Source organism: Cheilinus undulatus, linkage group 1 (assembly GCF_018320785.1).
Source record: "Cheilinus undulatus linkage group 1, ASM1832078v1, whole genome shotgun sequence".
NCBI lineage: Eukaryota > Metazoa > Chordata > Actinopteri > Labriformes > Labridae > Cheilinus > Cheilinus undulatus.
In genome coordinates this window covers 19,487,866-19,515,631 of record NC_054865.1, presented here as the reverse complement: position 1 = coordinate 19,515,631, position 27,766 = coordinate 19,487,866, and the positions used below count along the sequence as shown (strand labels likewise).

At 40.2% G+C, this 27,766-nt stretch overlaps 1 protein-coding gene across 2 annotated transcripts in view; it reads left to right on the top strand.

Moving 5' to 3' along the window:
• Window positions 1-27,440, top strand: part of LOC121514904 (BTB/POZ domain-containing protein kctd15) — a 48,942-nt gene extending 21,502 nt beyond the window's left edge. For both annotated transcript variants that reach the window (XM_041795335.1, XM_041795326.1), the window contains exons 4-5: window positions 2,938-3,243; window positions 24,261-27,440. In XM_041795335.1, coding sequence (XP_041651269.1) covers window positions 2,938-3,243; window positions 24,261-24,419 — 465 coding nt within the window. In that variant the 3' untranslated portion in view covers window positions 24,420-27,440. The remainder of the gene's footprint in view (window positions 1-2,937; window positions 3,244-24,260) is intronic.
• Window positions 27,441-27,766: the final 326 nt, after the last annotated feature.

Genomic DNA, 27,766 nt, shown 5'->3' with positions numbered 1-27,766 from the left:
GTGGTCCTGAGAAGGGAAAGGGAAAAACTCTTTTAGATCCACAGCACCAAACACCAACCGCCACCAATGAAGCAGGCTATATGAAGCATATGTTGTTCCTGCAGCACAAATACGCCATGTCTCACTTTACAAGGACGTTTAGTTTGCTTTGCACCAAAATGTGCAAACTCTATCAATTCAGTGGCTGTTAAATATGTTAAAACATGCACAATCAGTTTTTGACGTGCTTTGCAAAAAACAAGTTGTAGCCACTGGCTAAAGAGCACGGGAACTTTGAATGGCACTAAGGGTAAACTGGTAATGAATGAAGCTGTCATTCTTTGTCACTGAGAGCACTAATCAGAACACAGATTTATTAATTACTCATTGTTTAGCTGAAAGATTTGTTTCATTTAGGTGTAACCTAATTAAATCTTGTTCTAATAGGAGCTTAACATTGGGCCACAAGCCTCATTAACATAAAACTCCCTCCATGTGAGGAATACATTAAAATCCTCCTTGGCTGATGATTGTCCTCATGTTCACTTGCACATATCTTTTCCTCACCTCCTGTCTGCCTCCAATGGCGAAACCTCCGCCTCCCTGTATTTGCAGTGGTAGCTGTGAATGATGGTGCCATCTGGTCTTATGGGAAATTAGAGGCAAGAGCGTTGGGGCAAATGGCCCCCAGCAAGCCCTGCCCAGGAGGGAGAGGCAGACAATCTGCTGCAGACTGTCTGCACACAGGAATGCACCATCCCACTTCACTGGAGCCCCACTGACGGCCTTTCTGGAGTCGGCTCGCTGAAACATGCTAAGGGCTAGCGTGGCTCTGCCAAGAGCTACTGTGGAGGAGAGCTGCAGCATGGCTATGCTTTGTTTATGGAGAGTGTGGTCCTGCTGGTTGGAGGCCATCACTAATCCTGGTTTATTGTTCTTCTTTCCAAAAGATGTTTGACATGGTAGGGAGATGTTGAACATTGCTGTGTTTGCAAATTTGTGTCAATCAGATTTTTTTTTCTCTGCAAGCACAAACAAAGGTCATACTTTACATTTGTACTGGATTTATTCATCAGCTTTTCCTCAGATTAGGGCGCCATGTGTGCAGGAGTTACAGTTAAAGACTTAAGTGAGGAGATTCAGCATCAAGTTTATGGGTCAAAAACAAGCCCCCATGACCCCTTACACCAGGGGTGTCCAAACTTTTTTCACACAGGGCCACGACCAGAAGAATATCAGGCCGATGGGGCCACTTTAGTATACCTGATCTGTAATTTATTATAAGTAAGTAAAACCAGTCCAGTGTAGGTCAAGATATGCTAAGTGACTGAACATGCTTAAATGACTTGTTAATGGCTGACAAGACAATTAGCCAGTGGGGATTTTGGGAGGCCTGGTTGGACCTGGTTAAAACTCTGGATCCACCCTTAGTTCACAAAGCAGACCTTGAAACAGAGCAGGAAGCAGCAAATGAGCATCATTCATGCTGCGATTTACCATTGTAATCTTTTTCTCTTCGTTCATATGGGCATTATGAATCATGTTGTTAATTTTTACTGTTAACAAATTCACCATTTGTGTTTACGCCTCATTTTAATTGTGGAAAAAGGATGAATTCTTCTAGTCAAAATGTTTGTTTACAGAATGGACAAAGCACTAACTGATGTCAGAGCTAAGAAGTATAATACAGTCAAGCCCAACTTCCATGTTATGTGGGTCATTTTCTCTTTTAATAGTGTTTTTTTTTTTTTTTTATCTGCTAGGGACCCATTAAAAATTGGCCACATTCCACATAGGCCAAAGTTGGGCACCCCTGTTTTACATCCATTTTAGACTGGAAGCATGGTGGCCACGTCTTGGCAGCATCACAGCTTGATTTTCATTTCTGCTTACATGTTGACAAGTCAGGGCTTTCAGACTGCCTGCATGAGCGCTGCATGTCACAACCTTGAAGTATGCACAAAGAATCTTGAGAAGTGTTCCAATTTTTTCAGTTCTGAAAGAGACCAGAAAAATGCTAAGTAGAGAGTCAGATTTATCTTTTTTTGCAGATATGTTTGTCCACACTGGTTGAACCTGTTTGCAGTGTATTTCTTTTTAACCCTGATGAATGCCACAAGCCAAATTTGCTGAAAATTTCTGTTTCTGAATAGAATGTTTCCAAGTAGAATGTGTCATTTAAAACTTTGCACTTTTCTTAGTAAAAGCCCAGTTTCTGTGAAAAAACTCACCTCTTTCATACAGAATGCCTTTATTCTGAAATTTCACCGTCTCAGTTCGGCTATATAATGAACTAAGTCACATGCAAGGAGATTTGTTGAGATAAGAACCTATAAAGAAAGACAGGACTGTGACAGCAGGGAACACAGCCAACACACAGCACACACACGGCTTGTATGAAAGCTCTGGTGTTGCAAGCTAAAGCGGACAAGCGCCAAAGCTGTCACTTGCACTGAATTTGAATGTAGTGCTCTTCAGTGATGGTTTCCAACAACAGATAGTCAGAACAAAAGACACTGGTGTTATCTGCCACACACATAGAAATGTGCTCCCTAAGACAACCTAAGAAATTAAGACATGTGATAATCACAGTGCCATCAGTTGTTTGTTCTGTCATGCATGCTGCAGTGCACAGTTGGTGTTTCACTACAGCACAGGGGTCAAAGGGCAGAAGCAGCCTGAACAGCTCTACAGGAATAATTAGAGGTTAAGTGTCTTGCTCAAGGACACTTTTGTCATTAGTTGCTGTGGGGAAGCCATCAGGATACCCTGTAAATATACTTCTAAAGCCGTCACCATGTTTCACTGTACTGTATAAGTGTGGCATTTTGTCCGGATGACCTTGGTGATGAACTGTAATGCGCTGAAACTCAGCCTGTTAGTCACACAAATAGCCAAGAGGACTATACACACATGCAAATTAATTGCACTCATTTCCCTGCTCCTTTGACTGTATAGGACTTCCACCTGCTGTACGAGGAGGCTCGCTATTACCAGCTGACGCCCATGATCAAAGAGCTAGAGCGCTGGAAGCAGGAGCGGGAGCAGCGGCGGATGGCTCAGCCCTGTGACTGCCTGGTTGTTCGAGTCACGCCCGACCTGGGCGAGAGGATCGCCCTGAGTGGGGAGAAGGTGCTTATCGAGGAGATATTTCCTGAGACTGGAGACGTCATGTGCAACTCAGTCAATGCTGGATGGAACCAGGACCCAACGCACGTCATCCGCTTCCCCCTCAATGGCTACTGCAGACTCAACTCTGTCCAGGTAACACACAGGAAGTGGCTCTGGCTTAAAAGCACAATTATGCACATTTTAGTAATTGAAATCTTCATGTAGAGCATTTTTTCACAGTGTAACAAGAGCTGAAATATAATGTCCTTTTGGCCTAGTGGTTACTGAGGAACAATAGAGCATTCTCATTGGCTGTTTTGATGCTTCGGATTTTATAATACAGTAGGTCTCCTGAAAACAAGCACAAATTTAAAGTTTTAGTAATGCACACTAGGCTGGGAGAGGCTTACCTTGATTGCCAAGATTCAGACTCTTGTTGCAAACACTGGACACTGGCTACAGTTATATCTATCTGGTGCTCTTTAAACAGCAAGACAAAGTGCAGGATATTGTCTGTGGTGTTGTCAAACACATGCAAAAGTAACAAGCCAATTTTTTACCCTGACTTCACTCAGATTTTGTTAAATATTTGCATGAAGTCTGGATGAGCTGATGGGAGAGCACAGTATGCAATCAGGACAATTTACTGCCAGCATGTATGTGGATGTGATGACATTTACATCATGTGACAACCAGTGCAATTGTCATGCATCTAATGAACCGGCTTCATACTGTTTTCTGCTTGCAAGTGTGTTGTAAAAAAAACAGTGGTTCTCAGTGGGTCTGAAAAAGGGTAGCAAAGCTCTGACCAGTGGGTCACAATTGTGTGCCAGGAAAAACAAATAGGGCGGAAATTCGACATATGGAAGACCAAAGTAAACAAAGGGTAAATGTTTACTTATTTTTTTTTAAGATTTTCTTAAGATAATAAATGAATTTCAGTATTTGTCTGAAGCTGTCTCCTTATTTATCTCCTTTTCCTTGGATTGCACTTCTGGTTTCCCCAAGATAAATTCCTCAAGAAATTACCAAATTTGCAAGTGGGATCAGATGGTTGTGTTGGGTCCTAATGCCCAATCAGTAGAGAACTACTGTTCTAAACATTCATTCATTAATACTGTGAATACACTGAGTAAGCAGTGTTATAATGGAGACTGTCATTTCAGCGTTAGACTCTGTTGCATCCCCCAACATTTCTGTTTGTTATGTCATGTCTTTCCTTCAGTCTCCTGCGGTGAGGTGTAAACAGGCAAGTCAGGAAGATTTAAGTGCAGCCTATCCTGGAGTTGTCTTGAAATTTTCAGGAGTGCATGTATGGAAAATGCCCTAGCAAAGCAAGCCGTGAAGACTTTCTCAGTGACCAGTGCAAGCTTTAATAGCTACAGTTTTCAGGGTTGAATATTTCCTTGAGAAAAGTTCTGACTTTTAGTTTAGTTTAGTTTAGTTCATTGTTAACCAGGTTGTAGCTAGCATGCCTTTTTAAGGATCTTTTCAACAGAAGGCAGAAGTTAATTCTGTTATAGCACATCTCTCATAGAGAAACTCATTCTGTTCTCAGTAGTTTACAACTATTAAAGCCACTTTAGCTCTGTAGGTGTTTAATGGCATCAGTGTCGTGTTTGAGGTTAGCTACAGGGTGCAGATTTCTGATAGAAACTTTGCTACAAATCAGTCAACATTTATTGTGCATGTTGCCACAGTCTTTCCAAAACATTTGTTTATCCTGCAGATGATTTTGCTGAGCATGCAATGCATTTTTCACCACCGCTCCTCAACACTTTGAAACACACACTTGGCTGACATTTGTAAGTGTATCCAGTGTTTTTACAGCCACAGTTTAAGTTCTCTCTTGATTGTTGCTGCTGAGCTTTAGCTGACCTGCTAACAGCAAGGAAGCCCCAAGAATACATTATGGCTGTTCAAGATCTCAGCTTATTTATGAGGTTATCTCAGATAACATTGATTTTACTGTGAGAATGTTAGTGGTTTACTTGAGAACTTGGAAACTAAATAATGTATTGCAATTGAAAAGTAGATTTTTTTTTTCTAAAATGGGGAAATATAGTCAAATGAATGTATGTCAGCTGCTGTGCATGGCATCAGTTTATTGCCCCATGTCAGACAGCAGTGATGAACTGTTTTCATATAACTCATCATATGACATTAGTAAAAATCAACACTCAGAGTTAACATTAGTCATGGCAAGCTAAATGTCAGTCTATGTTTTAGCATCACACAGTTCAGGGCTGTATTTTAATGTTAGAGGTCATGATCAGTGGGTCTTTCTGTGCATGGTTCAGTGTGGGTTTAGGCAGCAGGCCTCAGCTCTGCAGCAGCAAATGCAATGAACATCCAAAATGTAACATGCACCTCACAACAGTAAAACCTATGGCTGCTGTAAAAACAACACAGGCACTATTAACTTGCACTACCATTATATTATAGAACACATACGAGTGACTAACAGAACTCTTGCTTTTTTGGAACATTTAACAAGGAAGGTTCAGAGGTCTTCCTGTTCAGAAGTGTGGTTTGTGCGCAACATTGGAGCGAATCAATCAGCAGTTTGTGTTTAATCAAATGATGAATTTGGTTGCAGTGACATCGTGAGTAGATTTCTGGGTATTTGGCTAGGCTTTTAGGTCAAACTAGTTTGGGGTTAGAAGGATGTTTATCTGAGCTGATGCTAACGTTAGCATAGCAAGTCTCTTAGTTTTTTAGCTCATTTAGGTAATGAAGCCCCCTGTGTACTGAGTCAGGCTATAAACAACCATAGCAAAATATTATATCCATCCAGTTACAGATTTATTTTAAGGCTCTTTTATGCCTTTCATTATTAGAGACAGGACAGCACATGGAGTTAGAGATAGGGTGGGCAATAACACACAGTCACGGAGCCACAGGTTGGATTAGAGCCCTCAATACAAGGGCATTTAAACTCACCATTGGCCATCAGCACCCCAAACTCTTGGTAAGCTGCTGAACATTACAGAGACTACTGCACTAAACACAATTCTTATGATTATCTATACTGGCAGATAATTATATTTGGCATCAGCAAGGTTAAGAAAGAGAAAAGATGCATTTGAATATTTCTAGTAAATTGCTGAGGAAAACTTGGAGCTTTCTTTCATATTCATAAGCTGGAAAACTTGATTTGTCACCATTTATGCTACGTACATTTAGATCTAGCAGAGACAGTAGACAGATGTCACTATGGAGGGTTATTAGGGATACCATTAGAATATGGCCGATATTGATGTTTTTCATACATTTTAGCCAATACAGATACCAATTCCAATTTGAAATACACATTTTTAATTGTGAAACAAAACACAAAGTGTTTTCTGCTCAAAGAGACAAGCTGGGAGAGGAGTGGGGAAATGGACAGTCTGGAAACTTACCTGATGGTTGAACAGTTGCACATCTTGCTGATATTTGAAGACGATATATGATCTATGCTGCTAATATTTACAACCAATCAGCTTTAAATACTGGCAGAAATTTTAACATGCACCTATACCAATATTTAACTTTATAAGCTAAAATCTGCCAATACTGGTATCATACCAATGACATCATGCGTCAGTGAGGACTATAGCTGTTCTGGTAAAGGGATCATCATACAAATGAACAGTGTTCAAGATTTTTATCATAGCTCTACGGGCTGAAAGATGGTGTGAAATCAGAGCTTTTATTTTATAGTGTTTCACCACTTATTGGCTTTCATTGGCTTTTTCCACAGCAGGGGACATTTTACCCATTTAGGCCAGAAATAGACTTTCTGTTTCACTTTGAGTTCAAACATGTGTCCAGCTGTGTCATGAGCATTCTTGTAAATATACTTGCCTCCACTTGATGTGCGTCACTGGAGGCAGAGGCGGACTTTACTATTAGGCAAAGGTAGGCAGCCACCTGGGGTCCTCAGACTACCAGGGGCCCCCAGAGCACCCAAACTTAAAGTTGAGCTTATATTTTTAATGTCATTAATTAATAAGAATCCATATATGCTGAAATGTCATCAGAATACCTGTAATTCATAAATTACTAGTGTCTCAGCCTTGTAGCCTGTGAGAGATCCTGCTAGAAAACTGTGGTTATCTTTGATAACACTTAACAGTAAGGGTGAGTGACATGGAGAAAATATCACTTTTTTATGGTTAGAATAACATTCTAGATTATATCACAGATCCTATCATTCAATTAGATTAATGACCAGAAAACAAATTCCACATATAATTCCACATATACTTTCTAAAGGGCATGAATATTGTGTTTACAAGTCAAGTCTTTCAGATTTTTTTTCTTTTTATTATGCAACAACCCTAATGATTAAAGCATGGAATAGTTTTCAAATTTGCCATTTCATAGTTGGCACCAGCCGTTAACAGGGGTCTGGAAGTCTTCTCCAGAATATTCAAGCCCCAAACATTTATTTTCCTGAACTGTGATCTATTTTATGGTACAAATCTTTACAATTCTGCACTGGGGAGAGGATGAGTAAACCTAGGTGTAGAAGAAGCAGACGATGAAAACATTCTATTTCTTAATGATCTAAGATTGTCCTATCAGCGCCCCTACATGGCAGATAAATGGACAATGACATGCATTTTTACAGAGATGTTTTTTTTTCTGCAAACAAGACTTTATAGCACTAACTGTTTTCTTGTTTTGTTGTTTTTGTACGGACTTTCTTTGACATTTGAGGGTTAAAAAGGGGGAGAACAATGTGGAGGGCCCCATGCCTGGGTTAGCCTTTGGCCCCCAAATTTTTAATCCACTACTGACTGGGGGATACTTCTAGAAAGCACACAAGAGAGCCCAGGCTGTAGTATGTAAACTACAAATACGGTGACACTGGAGGTTAGGTTATTATTATGTTAACTCTTAGATCAAAACTAAAATAATAATAACATCAGTAATTAACATAAGAACAGCTAATACAAATGACTGGTGGTCATAACGACTAAACTGCACTTAGTTTCGACATTTCCCTCTGTGCATGGATGTAACACTTCTGGTGTATTGGTTTGTTTGGTGACCGTGTTGACTGATGAGTTTCAGCCAGCTAGGTTTATAGAAAGCATTGTTGCAGCAGCTGAAAGAGTACTCATGAATATCCATTGGAGTTTTAAACAATATTGTCAAAATATCATCATCAGCCATATATTTAACCAAACAAATACAAACAGCACTCAGCTGAATGTCAGCAGTTAGCACGGTCATTGATTGAACTGAAACACTGATCTTATTTTTATCATTTTGAATGCATCAGCAGTGACAGAAGGTACACATGGAGTATTATGGACTTGGTTTATCATCCCATTCATATGTACTCACACATCACTGACCCGGCAGTGGGAGCAATTTGGAGTTAAGTGTCTTGCACAGGGCCAGACTGACATGTGACCACAGGAACTTGGAATCAAACCCCCGCCATTTCATCTGAGAGCCCCACAACTCTACCACTGAGTCCCAGCTCTATAAAGTAAATATGATATCCATAATGCATCATCTTTTAAACATGTAGTCTGTCTGATAAAAACAATCTCCAGACTTCCAACTCTTTCAAACTTCATAAAAGTAGTTTTACAGTTGTGTTACCCAGAGAGCTCAGAGAGAGGGAGGAAACATAGCAGCCTCACACCACAGGCTCGATATAACACACTCTGGCGCCCACAGCGATGAACAGGCCAACACATAGAGGAGCCTTACCCCCTCCAGCACCCAAAAGGAGCCTCTCCCAGGCAGGCTAGCGCGCTCTGACACCTCCACCTCCCCCCTGCCGGTGTGAGAGACCACCTCCAGGGAGGAGAGGCGAGCGAGCGGGACAGAGCACGTGTGGACTGCGGCCATGTTTTCCTGCGAAAAAATGAAGAAGAGGAATGGAGAGGGGGGGAAATGATATGCATAATTTACGCTTTACTCCTTTTTAAGACACAGCTCCTTTTTTAAAAAGACTCCAATATAACACCGCTCAGGGCGATTGAAATACACGTATTGCATTTTTTAATACCATACTTACAATTTCTCAAACAGCCTAAACCGGTTTATACTTCTTTTATAGATTTTTAAATGACTTGCAATATAATTAATTGGCCGCATCAACTAACACAACATTTTCCCACTCTGTTTACCAGTGAGACTGGTTATGGAGTGTGAGCGCGTCAGACTAACATGGTCTGAAATGAGTTTTTAATGTTTAGGTTTTTATTGGGCTGCTGTTTTGAAGGCGAGCTGAGCTGAAATCCTCTTTTCAGACAAAGTGCTCAGAGGAAGAGGAGCTGGATCTTCCAGGTTTCCTGTAAGCGATGCTCCCTTTTGTCTCCCTGTATGGCCTCTTGAGTTGTTTTGTCTCATGGTAGCCTCTTACAGACACCCAGATACGCAAAATTCAGCTTAAAAAAAGTAAAGGCACACACATGAGCTCAGCTGAGAGAGGCCCGGCTCATTGAGTCGATGTAGATGAGGACACGAGGAGCAGATGGAGGTGTTTTTCACTGTAAGGGGAGATTTTTCTAAACAACTTACTCATTCTGTCCTCCCTCTCATTGTTGCGTGAAGGTATGAGAAGGTTAGTAAGTAATCCTCGTCTTACCCGCCAGACAATGAGCCTCTGATCTGATTTCAGCCCTGGACCCCGACCCAGGGGAACATGCACACATGCAGCCACACCCTGCCCACAGAGAAAGAGCAGGCAGAGGAACACAGCGCTGTCTGGAGGAGAGGATTTATGACTGCTTTTTGAGGAGCTGACAAGAAAGAGATGGATATGCAACAACTTTTAAATATCTTCTGTTTTCAATTTGTGATGTCACAAGTGGGGAGAATTCATTTTAGTCTGAAATGATTTTACTGAAGCTAAGGTACTGTTGCCACCTGGCCCGGGGCTGGAAACTGCTCGACCTTGTGATACGTTGGTCACAATGAGATAACATGACATTTCTCAATACTGTACTGTACGCTAGACGCTGCAGCCTAGTTTTTCCAGTTTATTATTCGCTTTTTATCCACTGAGAGATAAAGTAACAACCCCGGGGTCAGTAAAATTTGTTAGACTTTGGAGTAAAATATCTCAATTACTCAGTGATATTTACCAGATTTCAAGGACTCTCATGTAGGGCTTTATATTTTTAAAAAAATCCATATTGAATAACACTTTTATCCGTGTTACACTGTGAGAAATAGTAGCAGAGCTGCAACATGAAAAAATAAATCTATCCGAAGAGCATTTCTATTCAGATTGTATGATATATGGCTCAGTATTTTGAAATTTTTCCAGCAGAAATGTCAAAAATTTGCTGGTTTCAGCTTCTTAAATTCAAAGACTGCTTTCTGTAGCCTAGGAAATCAAAATTCTGTTTGTTTTAAGAGGAAATCATCTGATGATCTCACTTTGAGCTCTAATGAGTCTTTTTCAATCTTTCCCAGTATGTTTAATTCAGTTATTATCCAATCAATCATAAAGATATGATTAGCTGTCCAGCAATTTTTTCAGTGTTGGAGGATGCATCTACTGCTTAGATAATCCTGTTTTTTAAAGATGTGTTATCGTGCTTTTTATGTCTTTATTGACAGTGGAAGACAGTGGATACAACCAAAAACAGGGATGAGAGAGTAGGGGAGAGACATGCAGGAAAGGAGCCACAGGCCTGACTTGATCGTAGGCCGTCCACATACATGGGACACAACCTAACCACCAAGTCATCTGCGCACCATAATCTTCTAATTTAACCCTTAACCCTTCACCATATATGGTCACTTCAGTCCACTTCCTTCATGGCCTCCCCCCATCTCTCTGTAATACAGCAGAACTGGAATGATTTTTCTCAGCCAATCAGTAAAGATCAGTCAACGCTATGGAAAGTGACATTACAGCATCCAGCCAATCAACACTCACCCACTGTGTCTCAAACTTCCTGTTTCCTGCAGAACTTGAAAAATGCAGTCTTGTTCTCTTTTGCTCCCAAACAGATGGCCCTGAAATTATAACTAACCATGAGAAGTTAATGAAACTCACAATGTAGAGGTGAATAGTTGAGCTAAATGTCATGATAGGGTTTTTTAGGGTCGGGTTTCTAGCAAACTGAAATTTTAGTGTGAAAACGTTAGGGTTGTAAAATGTTGTCAGTGTTAAAACATCTGGCCAACTCCTATAGCAATCATTCTAATAGTGTTTTATTTTAAAGGGGACATATTATGCAAAATCACTTTTTCAGGCTTTTCTAACAAGAATATGTGCCGCTGGCCTGTCCACAATCCCCCAAAGAATCAGAATAATTCATCCCCTCCCCCCTCTCTTCTCCACCTTTCAGAAAATGTGTGCTCAAAAAGCCATTCTCAGATTTCCCCCCAATGACATCATGTGGGGAGTAAGCCCCGCCCCCAGGTTCAGTTGCCCCCCCCCCCAGTTTGGAAGAATGTTCTGCAGCCTCTCCTGATCCTCCTCTCAGATGAATCAAGAGAACCACATCTATTTCCTAAGATGGGTCATGAGTTAGGGGCGGAGTCAGACAGCTCATTAACATTTAAAGCCACAAACACAGAAACAGCTGAGCAGGGCTAAAACAGAGGGGTTTTTAGACATGCAAAAATACAATACTGGAGTGTTTTTTCAGCAACAAACATCACAGGTATGTTTTGGGGACCTATGAGACCAATATAACAGCCCCAGAGACAGGGGACCCCCAACATCCCTGGAAGGGGTTAAAGCAAACAATGCTGCAAAAAGCATCATGTAGGAATTTACATTTTAAGGAGTATTTGTGCACATTTCTTTCAAATCTCGCTTGATTGCAATGGTTTTGTTCAAAATTGAACCCATTACAGGATATTTTTACAATAATGGATAAATTAAACCACTTTAAATCATTTTAGATTTCTCTGTTTTTTTGGAAAGCTTCCTGTGACCCCCCCTGGGGTCCCAACCCCCACTTTGTGAACCACTGACTTATACAGTGTTCTGAAGTTAATCATGTCTTACTTCTGAAAGAGGCCAGAATCTAAAGACAACTTCACCATATCTGGAAAATATATATTTTTTATAAGACAAATTTTTAACATGTAAGTCAGTTAGACTCAATAGGCTCTTTATGAATTAATTTTTCAATATTTACATCTTGATAAGCGTATGCTTTATTCAAGTTTTTTTTTCTTTAACCATAAGCAGGCAAAAAACCATATGTGTTTACTTTGTTTACCTTAGTTTTCACCGCTATAATGAAAAATATACATATTTAAGTGGCACAAGGAAGAAAGTATTGGGATGTTACTCATAACACTCTAGGACTCAACGAGTGCCCCCACTTTCTTGTCAATAGTATCTTATTTACTTTTGCACCATCCACTGCCTAAATTTTTACCTATTATAAGCAATTCAGGCTTTAATTTTTGCATTTTATATCTTTAGAAAAAGTTTATATGCACGTTTTTGGTAAATGTAGCTGAAGTAGATGCAATAAAATGTTTCCGACTAGAACTTTGACAAAAGTTGCATAGATCTGCAGTTTACCATCTGGGCAGAAAAGTCATATTATACAAATGTAAGCTGTGAATGTGTCCCTTCTTCACTCTCCATCTTGTGTTTTCCAATGAGAGAGAGTGAGAATAAACAGCCCCACCTTGGCGCGTGATTCTCCATGAAGTCATGAATGGAATTTAGGAAATAATACAAACCACCTGCTCTGTGATGTAGATCCAGCAGAGAGAAACAGAGAGCAGCAGAGGCACTTAAAGAAAACATTTAGCTAAAGAGCCACAAAGGTGTACACACACAGGCGTCCCAGAGCTGGAGCCGGCCCGGCTGCTTCATACATCACCGTGATGAAGCACTCAGATCACACCAGAGCCAATCCGTCCTTCATCAATGTGACAGCGGAGGCGGTCGTAGAGAGGGCCTCCCTGTCCCCCTGCCGCCCGAGCGGGGAACGCAACACGTCGCAACACTCTCTTACATGTCACGCTGCCACTCCATCAATCCTGAGCTGGAGAGGCGGAGAGAGAAAGCAGAGCTCATCAGAGCAGACGGGGCCACACAAACACGCCGGCTCAGCTCCAGAGAGGCAGAATGAGACATTAACACGGCTGTGTGTGTGTCTGTGTGGCTCAGTGACACAGTGTAGGGCACTCAGGCTCAACAGGCAGCGCTCACCTGCAGTGGGTGAAGAGAAACACTGGACCACGCTGCCTGCTGACACCTTCAGCAGCTGGTGCCAGGAACATGCTTAAAAATGTGGGAAAAAAAAAGAGGGATAGTTTTTTTTTTGAAGAAGGATGGCCAGCTTGTGGGAAGTAGAGCTTTTTAAAGATTGAGTCTGGCAATAACCTGGAGTGAAAAGAGTCAGGAAGAGGAGAATTAGGCAGATGATTTCCACATTAGCATCTATATTTATCCATCTTTATCTGTATCTACATCTATAAAGATCTCTCTCTATATTTATATAGATATGTACGGTATAATTTAGGTATGCTGCATTTCCCACAGAGCGAAGCTGTATTTAGGTGGTAGGGATGGCCATCCTCCCCTGTTTCCTTATGTGTATTTTTTCTTCTCTTGACAATATTCATATTCATCAACAGTGCGTTGTATAAAGTTGCTCAAATATAGCCACTCGCCTTTTGAAGTGTTCACTTGATGTTTCATAATCACAGCAGGTGAGCTGCATGTGTGGAGGCTTGATGATGCTGTGGTAGTGTGTTTCAGCCTTCATCCTAGAGTAAAGGAGTACAGGAAGAAGCTGCAGAGAAATGCTGAAATGACAGCATAAGAAGCTTAATATTTAACATGAGATGTTGCACCTCAAATCAGTGCAATGACAGGAGGGAGTGGATGTGTTTCTTGTGTGCAGAAATGGTGACTATATACCTTTTCTTGTTTGTTTGTTTGTTTTTTTTTTTTTAAGAAAACAATGGTTGGCAAGTATACTTGAGTGGCTATAGAAATACCTGGGTGACCCACCCAACTATTGTAACTGTGTGGAAGTGTGTGGGTCTTTGCCTATAACATAATGTGTGATAAAGATAGTGTTGTGATGAATTGAATGATATGACTGTTGACCTTGTATTAATCCATCACATATAGGTGGGCTGATTGACAGTAGAAGTGGACCTGTGGCTTTATCCACAGTCCCTAAAGTTAAATTTCCTTAGATATGTTAGGTTAAAGTTAAAACAGTGTAACAGTAGACTAAAAAAGTGCCTCTATCCACATTAGGACACAAATTGGAAGTTAAATCTGCATCCGGATTGATTATTTTAGCTTTTTTTTGTGTGTGTGTTTGTTTTTTTTTTTTTGTTTTTTTTAGTTTGATTGTAGCATTTTATTCTTTACTGTTGAATCAAGCTGCAACACTAATTCTGCAAATGCAAAGCAGAGAAAAAATATTTTTATCCAATCTAGTCATGAATTCCTTAAGAGACTTATTATCATCCCCCAATAATTCCACATTTGCATTTTGTTAAAAGATATAAGATACAAAATAAGGCCTACATTGCGTCTAACAAGTAAAAAAAAAAAAAAAAAAAAAACTCAATTGTGGCAGGTCAAATTTAGTCAATGAGTATCTTGAGACAAGTGAATTTTTCCAGCCAGCTTCGCAGATTCATGGATTCACTATCAGCAATTCAGGCCTTGTTTTTTGATGCTTTCTGTATCTTGACATAAGCAAATTAGCATGAACTTACTAAGTCAATGTGGTTTGAAACAAGAGTAAATCAGTATTTCTTGCTAGACATTAGACAAATAGCTTAGATCAGATTTTTTTCTTGTGTTTTTAGTATCCAGAGTTAAAAAAAAAAGCGGTTGTCATTCCAGATGCTACTTTAGTTTAACTTAGTCGTATTTTATCTTTATTCGTATGGTAATTTTTAAAATTATTGTTTCTATTTAAGATTAGATGAATTAGTGAATGTAAACCTGCATACAGCAGTATTTGTTTCTTTGAAAATAATGTTTTGGACTTTAAAAAGTATTTTTGTTCCCGTTGTAACAAAATGGAAATAGTCCTTTAGTGCATGAGCTTTGTTTCTTCCACATCTGGTGACCACCGTTCTAGTAGCAGAAAGCCAAAAAATGAAGATTAGAAAGAAAATGTTTCTGAATGAGTCCTGTGAAGTGAGATTTTTCATCCTTTCGTACTTACATCTTGGTTTCCTTTTAGAGCTGACCTAACCCCACTTCCTCTGTGTACTGTAGGGCTCAGTATTTAGGGACATTGTTGCAACAAGAGTCACCTTAACTCACCTACCTTAGTTTAAGCATAATTAAAGACAAGTAAAATAGGAGCAGTCATTTGTAATAGTGAGCTCCTCTCATCAGCTTTAAAAAACCCAGCCACTTGAGAATGTGCCACCAATGCTTAAAGAATATATTTTCCTGTCAAAATGTTCTTGTCGCTTGTGATTCCTAAAAAAGCGAGCAGATGGCTGAGAGAATTAGAAAGAGTCACAGCTTCTCGGCTGTTTTGTGCCAGATGCTCGTGATAAGCGGAGGATACGATGCAGAGAGTGCAGTTAGCGCTCCTTGTCACATATGAAGACTTTGCATAGTTAAACACAAGCGACCCCCTGAGTGCAGGGCCCATCACATGCTCTAATGTGTTTGTGCGTGTCATATGTGTCAATCAACTCTAAACCCTGAGCCACGAGGAGCAAGTGTCTCCTAGCGCCTCCTGAGACGAGCTGTGAGTTTGTGTTGCACTCCTGTGGCCATCAATATTTATTGTGCTCCGGTTTCCAGCCATGAGAGTCATCCACTTTGATTCCTGCCTGTGTTGGAAATTCAGGGAGCTCGGAGGTTGGAGAAGAGAGTTTTTCTCCGCTGTGACCCTGTCGTGAGTGACAGCTCCGTGAGGTGGATATATGTTGGATGTTATGTGCGTGTTTGGGGGGCAGATCCCAGCGCGGCCTATCGACCCTGTAACACAAAGAAAGAAAGGTTTGTTATGATTTAAATGTTGAAGGATCACTGGGGATGGAGAGGATGAAGAGATGCTTTAGTTCAGATTTTTGTTTGAATCATAGAGGAGCAGAAGTTCAGGGTGAAACTGGAAAACTTTGGAAAAGTGTTCCCACATCCTCTGGATTGTTTTACTGTGATTTCCTGTTGGGAAAATAAATGGTGCTTAAAGGAATGATTTTGTGAAGAACTTTCTGCTCAGAAGAAACAACAATAAACTTCACGTTTTTATCAAGACAAATCAGTCCTGCAGGGAGTGTCTCCAAGTTGAACAAAGTTGAACATCACAGTTAGGGCTGCCATCGTTTAAGCACACTTTAGTTAAGCCTCTGTATCATCTCCCTGAAACCAGTCATGAAAAATAGGTACACCAACCCTGCTTAATTTCTCATTTCACAAAAAACATTTACTTAGCTACGTATTTCCTTTCAAAATAAAACCAGTTCTTTGTCCAACAAGAAGTCAGCTACCTTTAGTACAAATAGAAGGTACAAAAATCCAAAATGAAACAAAATAAGTTTAAAATGCAGTAGCTGAATTTCATATTGAACAAAAACAAGATTAATTATATTATATATATGAAAGAAAATCTGACATCAGTTACACTAAAAATGTTAACATTTGATCCCCAATCACAATACAAGTTTCACTATACCGTGTTATTACTGTTTTATATCCTACTATTTATAAACAGTGAAATGAATATAATTCAGAAATACTTGATAATAATAAAACACTACAGAGCATTAGTAAACACTGAACTCATCATTTGCTAAGCATTATTAACTTATTTATATGTCATTTATAAATGCTTTGTTAATGCTTTAGTAAAGTATTGCCTTAAGGGTGTAGTAAGGGTTAAGTCCTTTGCACCATAAGGATGAACCAAATAAATGGAACTGAAATGCAAATAATTCTGTGGCCAATTTTGATTCGCCTTTCCATGCACATCAGGAGCAATGCGTTTTTCACATAAATTATGCACATGCTAAAAATCATTTTTGCTGTGAAAGTCTGCAGGGTGCTTTTTACTATCCTCTGGAGATACATCAGCTAAATAGATAAAATGAGGCTTCTCCCTATCTCTGATCCAGTCCATGCATAATGGCCGTTATAAACAGGTAGGAGGTCAGTGCCCTTTCCTTTCACTGTTTTATTCACTTCACTGCTCCCTCTTTATCATGGTGAAAATACATCACTGGTGTCAAAGCTTGCATTGAATCACAAGTCATTGAATAATTGTAATTCTTTGTGAATTATTTGCACTAAAAACAAAACCATCTGGTGTACAAAGGCCTTTAGGGTTACAAATTTTACAAACAGACTAATGAAGCATTCATAGCTCAGTTTATACTGGTATTTAATACTTAATAATACTTCACAAATGATGCGTGAAATACTGACTAACCCTTATTTTAAGCTAAAAATGTGGGTTAGTATAATGGTTACCAGTGATTTTTTAAAAATTATTTATATTCTTTCTAAATTTAAAACTACCTGGTCTGCTCTTTTTTAAATATAACTGTAACTTCTAGTTTTGAAGTATGTATAGTCACTAATAAAAGCAAATGCACACCTTTTATCAAGACATATCAATAAAGATGAGACTCAAATATTTACCTTTCCATCCATTTTCTACACCACTTATCCCTTTTGGAGTCGCAGGGTATTTTCCTTTAATTTATCATATTTTTATTCAATAAACAGGGAATTTTAATGCAAATGCTTTGGTTTCGATACTTATTTACAGCTTCAAATACAATTTCAACAATGTGGCTGGGCACTGAACAAAACCATTTGAAAAGTAATGTCAGACTTAAAAGTTAAGTCATGATGTAGCTACAAGAGAATAAAGTAGAAGAAATTGAGACAGCTTTAAGGGGGAAAAAATAATTTGATAATTGTCAAGGAAAAGCAAAAATTTGTTAAATGGCAAAAACGCAGTTAAATTAGGCAAAAATTGGGTAAAAGTGGCAAATAATTGGCAGAAATCAGTGGTGAAAAGTGGCTAAAGAGTAGGAAAAATTGGTCAAAAGTTGCAAAAATAGGTTTAAAGGGGCATGAAAGGAAAAATGTTGCAAAAATATGTGGAAAAACTGGTGAAATGCAGTTATAAAGTGGCAAAAATGTTTAAAGTGGCATATAGGGGAGCAATGGGCAGCTAATTTGAACATTCAGAACCCAATAATAGCTCAACACACTTTTTAACCCCAAAGTGAAGTAACTGTTAGCCAGGACGTGAGCACCAATGACACTGATCCAGCACACATGCATTGATATCATCAATAACTCACGACTGGGGAAAGCCCATGCACTGGGTTTTTCGGGGACCCAGCCAATTTTGTGTGCAGGCCTGTCCCTAGGTAATTCTAGTCCTGTAAGAACAGGGCATACTGTAAGACTAGGCTGTAATATGTTGCAATCTATTGTAGTTCTATGGTGTCATATTGGATAAAGACTGGGTGACGTCAGCCCTTTAGTTCATGAGGGGGCTTTGAGTCCAGCCAGTAGCGACTGCCACATTGAAAACACTCTTAACTTTTCAGATCAACCAATTACAGACAGGAGATGGAGCTGAGGCATGTCATTGAACCTCCTGACAAACAGCAACATCATATGCTGGCTTAAAGTCAAACCAGCTGTGCCCTATAGATTTACATCCTTACTCAACCAAAACCAAGGCACTACAGAAAAAGATTCAACCCCCCATAAAATAGTTTCTTGGCTGTAATCATGTTTATTTCTGATAAAAATCACATGGGGTGTCGTTTTTCTTATATTTCTGCATAAGCATCACTAAACCACAGAGGTTTCTGCTAGGTCAGTGCACCTCTCTTTTTCAGCCACTGATGTTAAAATAAGTGAAGAGAGGAGTAGATAGCACCCTCTCTTGGTTAAAAAAAAGAGTATAACGGCATTTATTGTTGTCAAATAGATTAACATTATCCATATTTGCATTGATTGTAAGTGTATAGTGAGGTATTATTACATCCCTAGAAACAATGAAGCAAAAAGAAAGCTAATTTGCTATTTTCCCTTTCAGTGAGAGCATCATGCTTGGAATAAAACTTGGATCCATCGATTGCTCTCATGCAACCCTGCTGTTAGTATATTTTGCTATGGTTTCGCTCAAGTGAGGCAGGAAAGTAAGCAGAGAAATCTGCATAAGTACAACACGAGTCTGAAAGCCTGCAGTCACAAGTATGTAGAGCTGAACTGAGCCATCAGGACATGTGTTAGCTTTTTAAGAGGGAGCAGTACTCTCAGCTGTCAGCTGGGACTGATTTCAGGACATTGTCCTGTGGACATTGAAACCTTTTTGCTTGGATTTATCTTAATTATTCAATGTATTGTTTATTCCCCCGTGGCTCTAATTCACTGTGTCAAACTGGATGTGAAGTTTTCTTTATGGCTTCTTATAGTTATTACAGTACTCTTGAATCAGTTACAACTATCTGTAATAATATCCTTAAGTCTTTTAGTTGCCAGGCATTAATGATAAAAGTGTTTTCAGACTATCTTTATTGATCGGGCCATTCTCCTCTGTGACCAAATTCATTGCCGAACATGACAGAGTCCCACATGCGTTAAGAGATGATGGGGAAAAATGCAATGTGATGCAATGATCAAAGAAGGCTATGTAATATCATTTCCATAATCGTTAGGCTCCTCCGTCGTCTGTCATGGATTTGGGAGTGTTTGATGCTTGGGCAGGTCTCTTAATTAGCCATCCTCACCATCAGCTGTCTGCCGCCCCTTCTGTCTCACAAATTACAGAGTTTGTCGTCGGCGTATAGCCAGAGGACAAAAAAGGAGGAGGAAGACGAGGAGGGGGGTAACTTCTCCAAGTGGTCCTTTCTGCTTACAAGCTGCACGTCAGCCCACATTTTAGTTTTAATCAGGAAGTCTTGTTATGGGGTGGGGGGTTCAGGTCTGTTCAACAAGTTTGTTTGTGAATATGCATGTGAGAATTTGCATTTTTAAGTTTTCGCATTCCTACACATGTGGTGTCATGACTGTCTGTGTGTTTGCATTTGATTTATCTGCTCCTCTCTGTTGTGCTAATCCTCAGTCAGGGGAGGCTGCAGCACTTTGACCTGGAGGCCTAAACGCCCCACTTCAGCCCTCCGATGAGGCTCTCGCTCCTGTAATTAGAGAGGTCATCCCTTGCCATGAGAGCGAGTGTGCAGAAGAGTCTGAAGAAACTGAAATTTTTGTAGAAAACTTCTCTGGCTCTGTATCAGGAGGGGGGGTGGCCCTCGGCGAGACCTTTCATTTCCATGCACTGCACACTCCATTAAAAAGGACGGGGGAATAAGTAAATACACAGCACTCCTCGCACTGGGATTTAGATATACCCCCTCCAAAAAAACAACATCCCACATGGATTACAGAGAGAAAAGTGATCTTAGAGTTCACGTGTTTCTGCTTTTGCGCTAAAGTGTGTATCAATGCTCAGACTGGAGGGCTAACATGCATCCCTGTCTCCCATTCTCTCCCTGCAGCTCCAACACTTTGTCCTCACACAGATCGCCCATAACTCCCCATCCTCATTCCCCACACGTCGCTCCCTCTCTCCCTCTCTCTCCTTCGCTCACGGACCTCACTTCTCCTCTCACCCCAGCCTCATTACTCAAATTAGGAGCTCCAGTAATCACCACGCTGAGCTCCTCTCAGCCCCTTAACACACCTCACTCACACTCGGCTCTCCTCATCCCTTTGAGCTCATGGCCCTCGGTTCAGTAGCCAATCCAGAGAAAGCGGCATGAATATTGCAGAGGTGGTGTGATGTCGGAGTGCCCTCTGGTTCTAGTCCATCACTACGTGTGATTGGAGGAGAGGGAGGTTAATGACACATGGTGGATATCAGGGCTGATGAAGATCTGAGGTTGATGGGTAGATGGATTTGAGAAAGTGATACCTATCATAGCCTTACGATTTACTGCTACTTCATCAAATACCTTTACAGTTGTTGAAATAAAATACAGATCAGCTTCTTAAGTACAGTCGAGGTGCCCTTGAGCAAGGTGTCTGCTTGGGGCGTCAGTCCCTGTGCAGCCCCCTCACTTGGACATCTTTCTGTGCTTTGCACCCTTTGTGTGAGAAGCATGCCTCGAAGTAAGACAGCCAAAACCTGAATTTTCCTCTGGATTTATAAAATAAATCAAATTTTGAATACAACACAGAAAAGCAAGATTAGTAGCACCATCACATTTGGCTAGTTTGTAGCTAACACCAGGAGCAGGCTAACACCAAGATCAACAAAACAAAGTTATTGATAGCTTAAAACAACACTTATTTTTTTAAAGATTTTTTATTTTTATTTTTGGCCTTTATTTGATAGGACAGTGGATAGAGTCAGAAATGGGGGTGAGAGCAGGGAGAGACATGCAGGAAATGGTGCCACGGGCCAGATTCGAACCCAGGTCACCTGCGTATATGGCGTGCGCCTTAACCACTCGACTACCGGTGCGCCAAACAACACTTATTTTTACATGGTTAAAATTTATTTCTCTTTAGTTGAATTGGGACAAAAACGTAAGAGCAAAATGAACAAATTTAGCTGGGCTGCTAAGCTGCTAGTAAGTCGCAATGGCTAGCTTCTTGTACAGACAGTTATCTAGCCTCTTATACAGCTCTTGGCAAGAAAGAAAATAAAAATATTAACACAATTTATCAATTTTTATTTTCATTTAACATCTACTATACAGGCGGTACTCCTACTGAGATTCTTTTTTTTTTTTTTTTTTATAAGAGAGTCCCAGCCAAGACAGCTGCACAAAAAGTTTAACACAAAACAAAAAAAACAGACCAACAAGAAAACAACATCAGCATTCAGCTTAATGTACACACACATGGTCAAATGGTCCTTAGTTCTAGTTTGAAATTTGTCCAAACTAATTTAACCCTCAAGTTTAAGTTGACCCTTTAGCCCAGACATGGCTGAAGTAGTCAAAACATTTAAGCTCTACAGATTGAGTGTGTGGGGTTGCGTAGTGTAAATTTAAGAGCTACTGACAGCTTTAGGAGTCAGTAGAGGACATAAATGAGAAGGCAGCTCAGGCAGCAAGGCCTAATACAGAAAAATGTATCAGTGTTTTATCCTTCTGTTATTTAAGGAAAACAAACGTCCTCATACCAGATTAAATTGGTATATATAATGTAAGTATTGTTAGATTACATTTGTTATCTTTTAATCAAATATTGATAATGCAAAGAGACTAAAAATGCCATTAGATGCTCTAAGTCTAAGGTTGGAGGAAAAAAAGCTAGTCAATATGATGTTGTCCATCTGTAGGGAGACTGTGGATCATGGTGAAGTCAGTCATCTCTCACCTGAAAGGTCAAGTGTTTGATCCCCTGCTCTTGGAGCTAGGGATGAAAGATATAGTATTTTTGCTGATACACCAATAGTTACTGATAAATTTTAGTCAAAACCGATATTTAAATATGTATAGAGCTAAATTATTAATCTTCAAAACACACTTTAAAGCTTAAGGATGATTAAAGAAACAAACCCTAGTCCAAAAGCCAAAATATTGGTTGAAAATATTGGCAGATATTATCATATCTGTTGATACAACATGTAGATAACATTGTGCATGCCTACCAACACCCTCATGTCAATATACTCTTGGGTAAGACACTTAACCCCAAATGGCTCCCCCTGCTACGTCTTTGGCATGTGAATGCATATGGATGGGACTGGCTGATCAGTTGTGTATGAATGAGATCAGTACTGAGGGCCAGTTTACCACCATTGTGTAAATTGATGTGAAAGAGAGTGGATGGGTAAGTGCAACCTGCAGTATAAAATGCTCTTTTAATAGTGGGACAACTAGGAAAACGCTACACATGCTCAAGTCCATTTCCCATTTCTCAGTTAAAGACCCTGTAAAGTGAAATCCAAAGTTTTATGCTTAACACACTATAAATGTTGGAATATGGTTGCAGTAAACATGTGAAAACACACTACATGTGACTGCATTCTGGATTTAGACTGTTAGAAAGTTTTTCACCTCTTTCCTGGCTTGGTTTAGTGTGGGCGGGGCCAATATGTGGGCTCATGATGTCACGAACCCACAGTAGGGAATGACCTCACCCCTCTAACACTACAATATAAAATCACAGAGCAGATCATCTCAGTACAGTCTGTTGTTAGCTGATGTCACTGCCTTTATTGGAAGTTAACAGTAGGTTAAATGCTGTTTTTCTGTTCATTGTGAGGCAAATTTTCAAAATCTATCAGCGACAGTGGTCTGTGGATCATTTAAAGTATCATAACAGAGATTTGAGCCATAAAACTGACTTTGTCTCTTCTCTGGCACAGAGCCAGGCAGATGCATTCTGATCATAAGGTCAACATTCAGATTGTAACATTTCCTAAATCTGAGGATCATATTTGAGTGGGTGTGCCTCATTTTTCATGATTTTGAAGCCTTATTTCATAAACTTAGAGATGTTTTATTTGACTGAAATTTGATTTAGGGGTTCATAACACAGTGACCTGTCACTGCCTGTTTACATGTTTATCAGAATTTATAATAATAAAGATTAAAAGATTCATTTGAAAACACCTCATTGTGTTTGACTGCTGCAAGCCACAATACTTCAAATGTTGTGGTCACTGCCTGTTGGACTTACAGTTACTGTAGCATTAAGTTTTGTTAAACGCTGACCGATGGGCATTTTGGATTTTGTTGATTTTGCTGCTGACTAAAAATCGAATTAGTCAGCAGCATCATGATGATGATGTTAATTCTTGAACCTTGCAGGAGTATCATTAACTATATATTGAGAGTTAGAAGAGACCCAAAAATTGTGTGCATGTTTTGCACTTTTGCGTTCCCTCAAAAATCAGGGAGACCGAAACTGAAATATTTTCATGTTGGTGTCTGATTTTACAGGATGCTTCTGCACCCTCAGCACCCTCACTTCGAGGCCCCATAGTCCTTATCAAATAAATAAATTCAGTGTCAAATACAAAATAGACTTTGTCTATGTTAGGGCTTTTGATATGACTTTCTCTTTTAAGTGCTCATCATTATTGACAATCTGAATAACAACTGAGACACAAATAAGTTTGAGCAAAGCAATAACATGCATCTGACATGTTTCTGCATTCATGAGCTGATATGTGTTCATATTTGTTGTACTGTCACATCCATTCTGTCATTAACGTCTTCCTTCCCTCTCTCCTACATTGTGTCTGTAGGTGCTGGAGCGTCTCTTCCAGAAAGGATTCAGTGTGGCGGCGTCCTGTGGAGGTGGAGTGGACTCGTCCCAGTTCAGCGAGTACGTTTTGTGTCGTGAGGACCGGCGGAGTCTCTCCATCAACACTCCCATCAGGATAAAACAGGAACCCCTGGACTAGAGCATTCTGGGAGAGGGACTGCAAACCAAACCCTGATAATCCTTCATCTTCCACTCCCCCCTGCTCACCCTCTGCCCCCTCCCTCTGTGTCCTAACAGAACCATAACCACCCCCCAGATACCGAAGTATTAGCAGAGGCTTGTTAACCTGGCCAGCTCTGCAGAACTCTTAAGGGGAATGTAGAACCAAACCAAGGAAAAAAAACATCAGCGTTTCAAGATTTTTGATTATGTTAAATAATGCCCAAAGAATCTGGGACTCATGAAAGAACAACAATGCCAAATGGATCCAACAGCAGCTAACTTGAACAATTTTAGCACCAAGACTGGTTTAATTTTCTTAATTTTATTATAAAAGTGATATCCTGGCCCTTTTGGAGTGACACAATGAAAAGTCCTTGAATTCTTAGACACTTATCCCCCAAAAACCACTTCTTTCAGCATCTGTTTTGTTTCTGTTCGAGCCCCATGCTTTGTGTGAGTGGTGCTAAGTCTGGGACATGGAACTTTGGCAGACAGGACTCTGTCAAAGATGACAGGAAAAGAACATAATCAAATTTTGTGAGCCCCCTAAAAGGCCACCAACTCCTGAACCCTGAAAGCCCGTTCCCCCTCACAGTACTGGAAGGACAGGCCTCACCGAAAACAGCATCATTTGCCAAACTGATTGTTTATAACAATTTTCATTGTTGTTTCTAAAGTATGTTCTTCTTGCTCCTTTTGCTGTTCTTATCATGACATGGTGTAAACAATAATTATTAATAGGATTATTTTTAATGTCTCTTTTTCCTTTCTCCAATATGAAGGATGTATGAGCGTTGTATTCATTAGGCTTTGAGAGCTTGTGAGGGAGCGTTTTCTTGGCAGTAGCTGCAGAAACTCAGATGTCTGCAGGCTATGTGGCTAAAGCGATCTGGCTGGCAGTGCACTCCGAGCCGGAAAAAGTCCCATTGTTCAAACGGGGGATGGAAGAGAACCTGGATGTTTCGACATTGTCTCTAGTCAAATGTGCAGCACACATTAAAAAAAAAGTGCTCTTCAAATTTCTGCATATTAGCTCCAAAAACATATCTCAGATATCTGATTGGATTCAACTGAAATTCAGGTTAATGTTGCACAAGCTCCCAAAGTGTACTGCGGTAAGAATGTTAAGACTTAATGTGGAGATTTGATGTTTACTAGTATGTCTCGTGATCAGCCAGAGATGTACTCTAAATGTTTCTTTGCACTTAAACGTCTCCAGAAAACACCTGTTTAAACCCAGAAGAGCCAAGCTGTAACAGGATGACACTTAAAACACACAAAAGAGCAAATAATGCACAAAATGAGACTAGGTGCTTGTTTTGTTGATTGTACAAACCAAAAGGCGTAATCTCTTTTACAGTTTAAAGAAGACACAATAAACATTTGAAGGGCAGCAGCGTTTGTTCCCTCAGGCCTCTAGTTTTGACAGTTTTTGTTGAGAAAAGCTCACAGTACCTTCAGACGAAGTTGAAGGCACAAAAGTCTCTGTTTCTATATTGTCACTTCTAAGCTGAGATGATTTCAATGCTTCTTCACATGTATGTATGGTAGAACCCAGTGTGAACTATACTCCCAGCATCAGAGCGTTGTTCACAAAGAGGCGAGTGGGTGGCATTTACTCCATCCTGCTCTCATTCTTTTGGTCTTATTCTCAACATTTCTGGATCAAAGACAAAAACAAGAAAGGCCAAGTTTTTCATGCTTTATATTTGTGTGTAACTTATAGATGCTGTTTCTTCCATTCCAAAAGACTGATAAAAAAAAGAAAAAGCCCATTCTGATCTCTGCAGGCAGTTGTTTGACTTTAACAGGGGTTGTTTTTTTATCTGTTCATTAAAGATGGCTGGTAGTTGTCTCGGACCATATTGTCTTGATATGTGCTCTCTCCGGATGGCTGCTGATTAAACAAGGCCCATGAGTGGATGAAGATGAGCTCGGTTTAGCTCCCAGTCCTGCGCTCTCCTACCCACGGGGGGTTCTCTCTCACAATCAAGCCCATCTTTGTTCTGACCTGCCAGTGGCCTGCGCCTTTGCATCCAGTCGCCTCAAAGGGAATGGTCAACCAGGCCTTTCATGTGCCGAGGCATGTTGGGCTCTTCACAGCGCTCCTCCCCCGAAGGCTCGCAGCTCAGCGGTGCCAGTAGAAACTCGGGCTGCACCCCCTGCTGCTGTGTCATCCCCATGCCCTGGTTTTTCAAAAACGCCCTCCTATGCTGTGGCTCGCTGGACTACACCGCAACCAACCAAACAAACTGATGAGTCAAATGTGAGTGTACTGAGAACACACTGTACAGCCAGGAGACTCTGCGGCTGATCCCTAGATCTTTGATCCAGTTCATGTGAGGTGTGGAAACTCATCTGGGTTAGCTCTTGAGGAAACGGGGGTAAAAAATAACCAGTGTTGTACTCCAGCCACACATCTGCAGGAGTTAATTTCTTCAGGGAGGAAGGGAACAAGGCATTTTTTCTCACTGATGTGGCATTTTGGAATCACAGAACAAGCTTTCAGCAGCTTTGCAAAGCTAAAGGGTCATGCATAAATGATTAAAAACATAAGTGACCAATCAGGCCTGCACATAGAGAAAAAAGGAACAAAAACTGCAGGTTTGGACTCGTCTGCAATAACCAAACCTGGAACACCCCTGCTTAGTCTGCGAAGAAGTGACAGGTTGAAAACAGTTCGACGGCTTACATGCTACCGTTCCAGATGAAGTATTGGTCAGGGTTTCAGCCACTTCACATGGCATTCACTCCACCTCTGAGGCGGGCCCAGCTGTACAGTTATTGTATATTGAGCTATCAGGACTCTGGGTTTTACAGGACCCTCGTGTTTTTAAAGAGACCTCTTAGTCCTCGTCACAAAAAGAATGAAAAGAAATCAAAGCGTTACATTGTGTACATATGGATTGAAACATTTCAAAGGGTATCATAAGGTGCAAATGTATATTATTTAAAGTGTTTAAAACAATTAGACTGTGGTATTAAAGGGCATGTGTTCATTTACAGTGTCTCCGTTTGACTTTTCTTGCATATTTGCGATAATAAAAGGATGTACTGTATGTCTTCTCTGCGTCTCATTGCTCCTGTGTTGTTCCATTGATCCTAAAATGTCTCATTAATGATGCAACAGCACATTTTTAAAATGTACGAATAGTAACCTTTACAGGCATGGAGCACAGATTATGCCAGATACAGTAACTGAAGTATGAATGTGGCTGTTGTGTTCACCGATTTGATCTCTGTGTCCTGTTACTGACCTGATGAAAGATGATAAATCTTCTAAGCTCCCTGCACTCAAGGATATATCAGCACAAAGTTCATGTT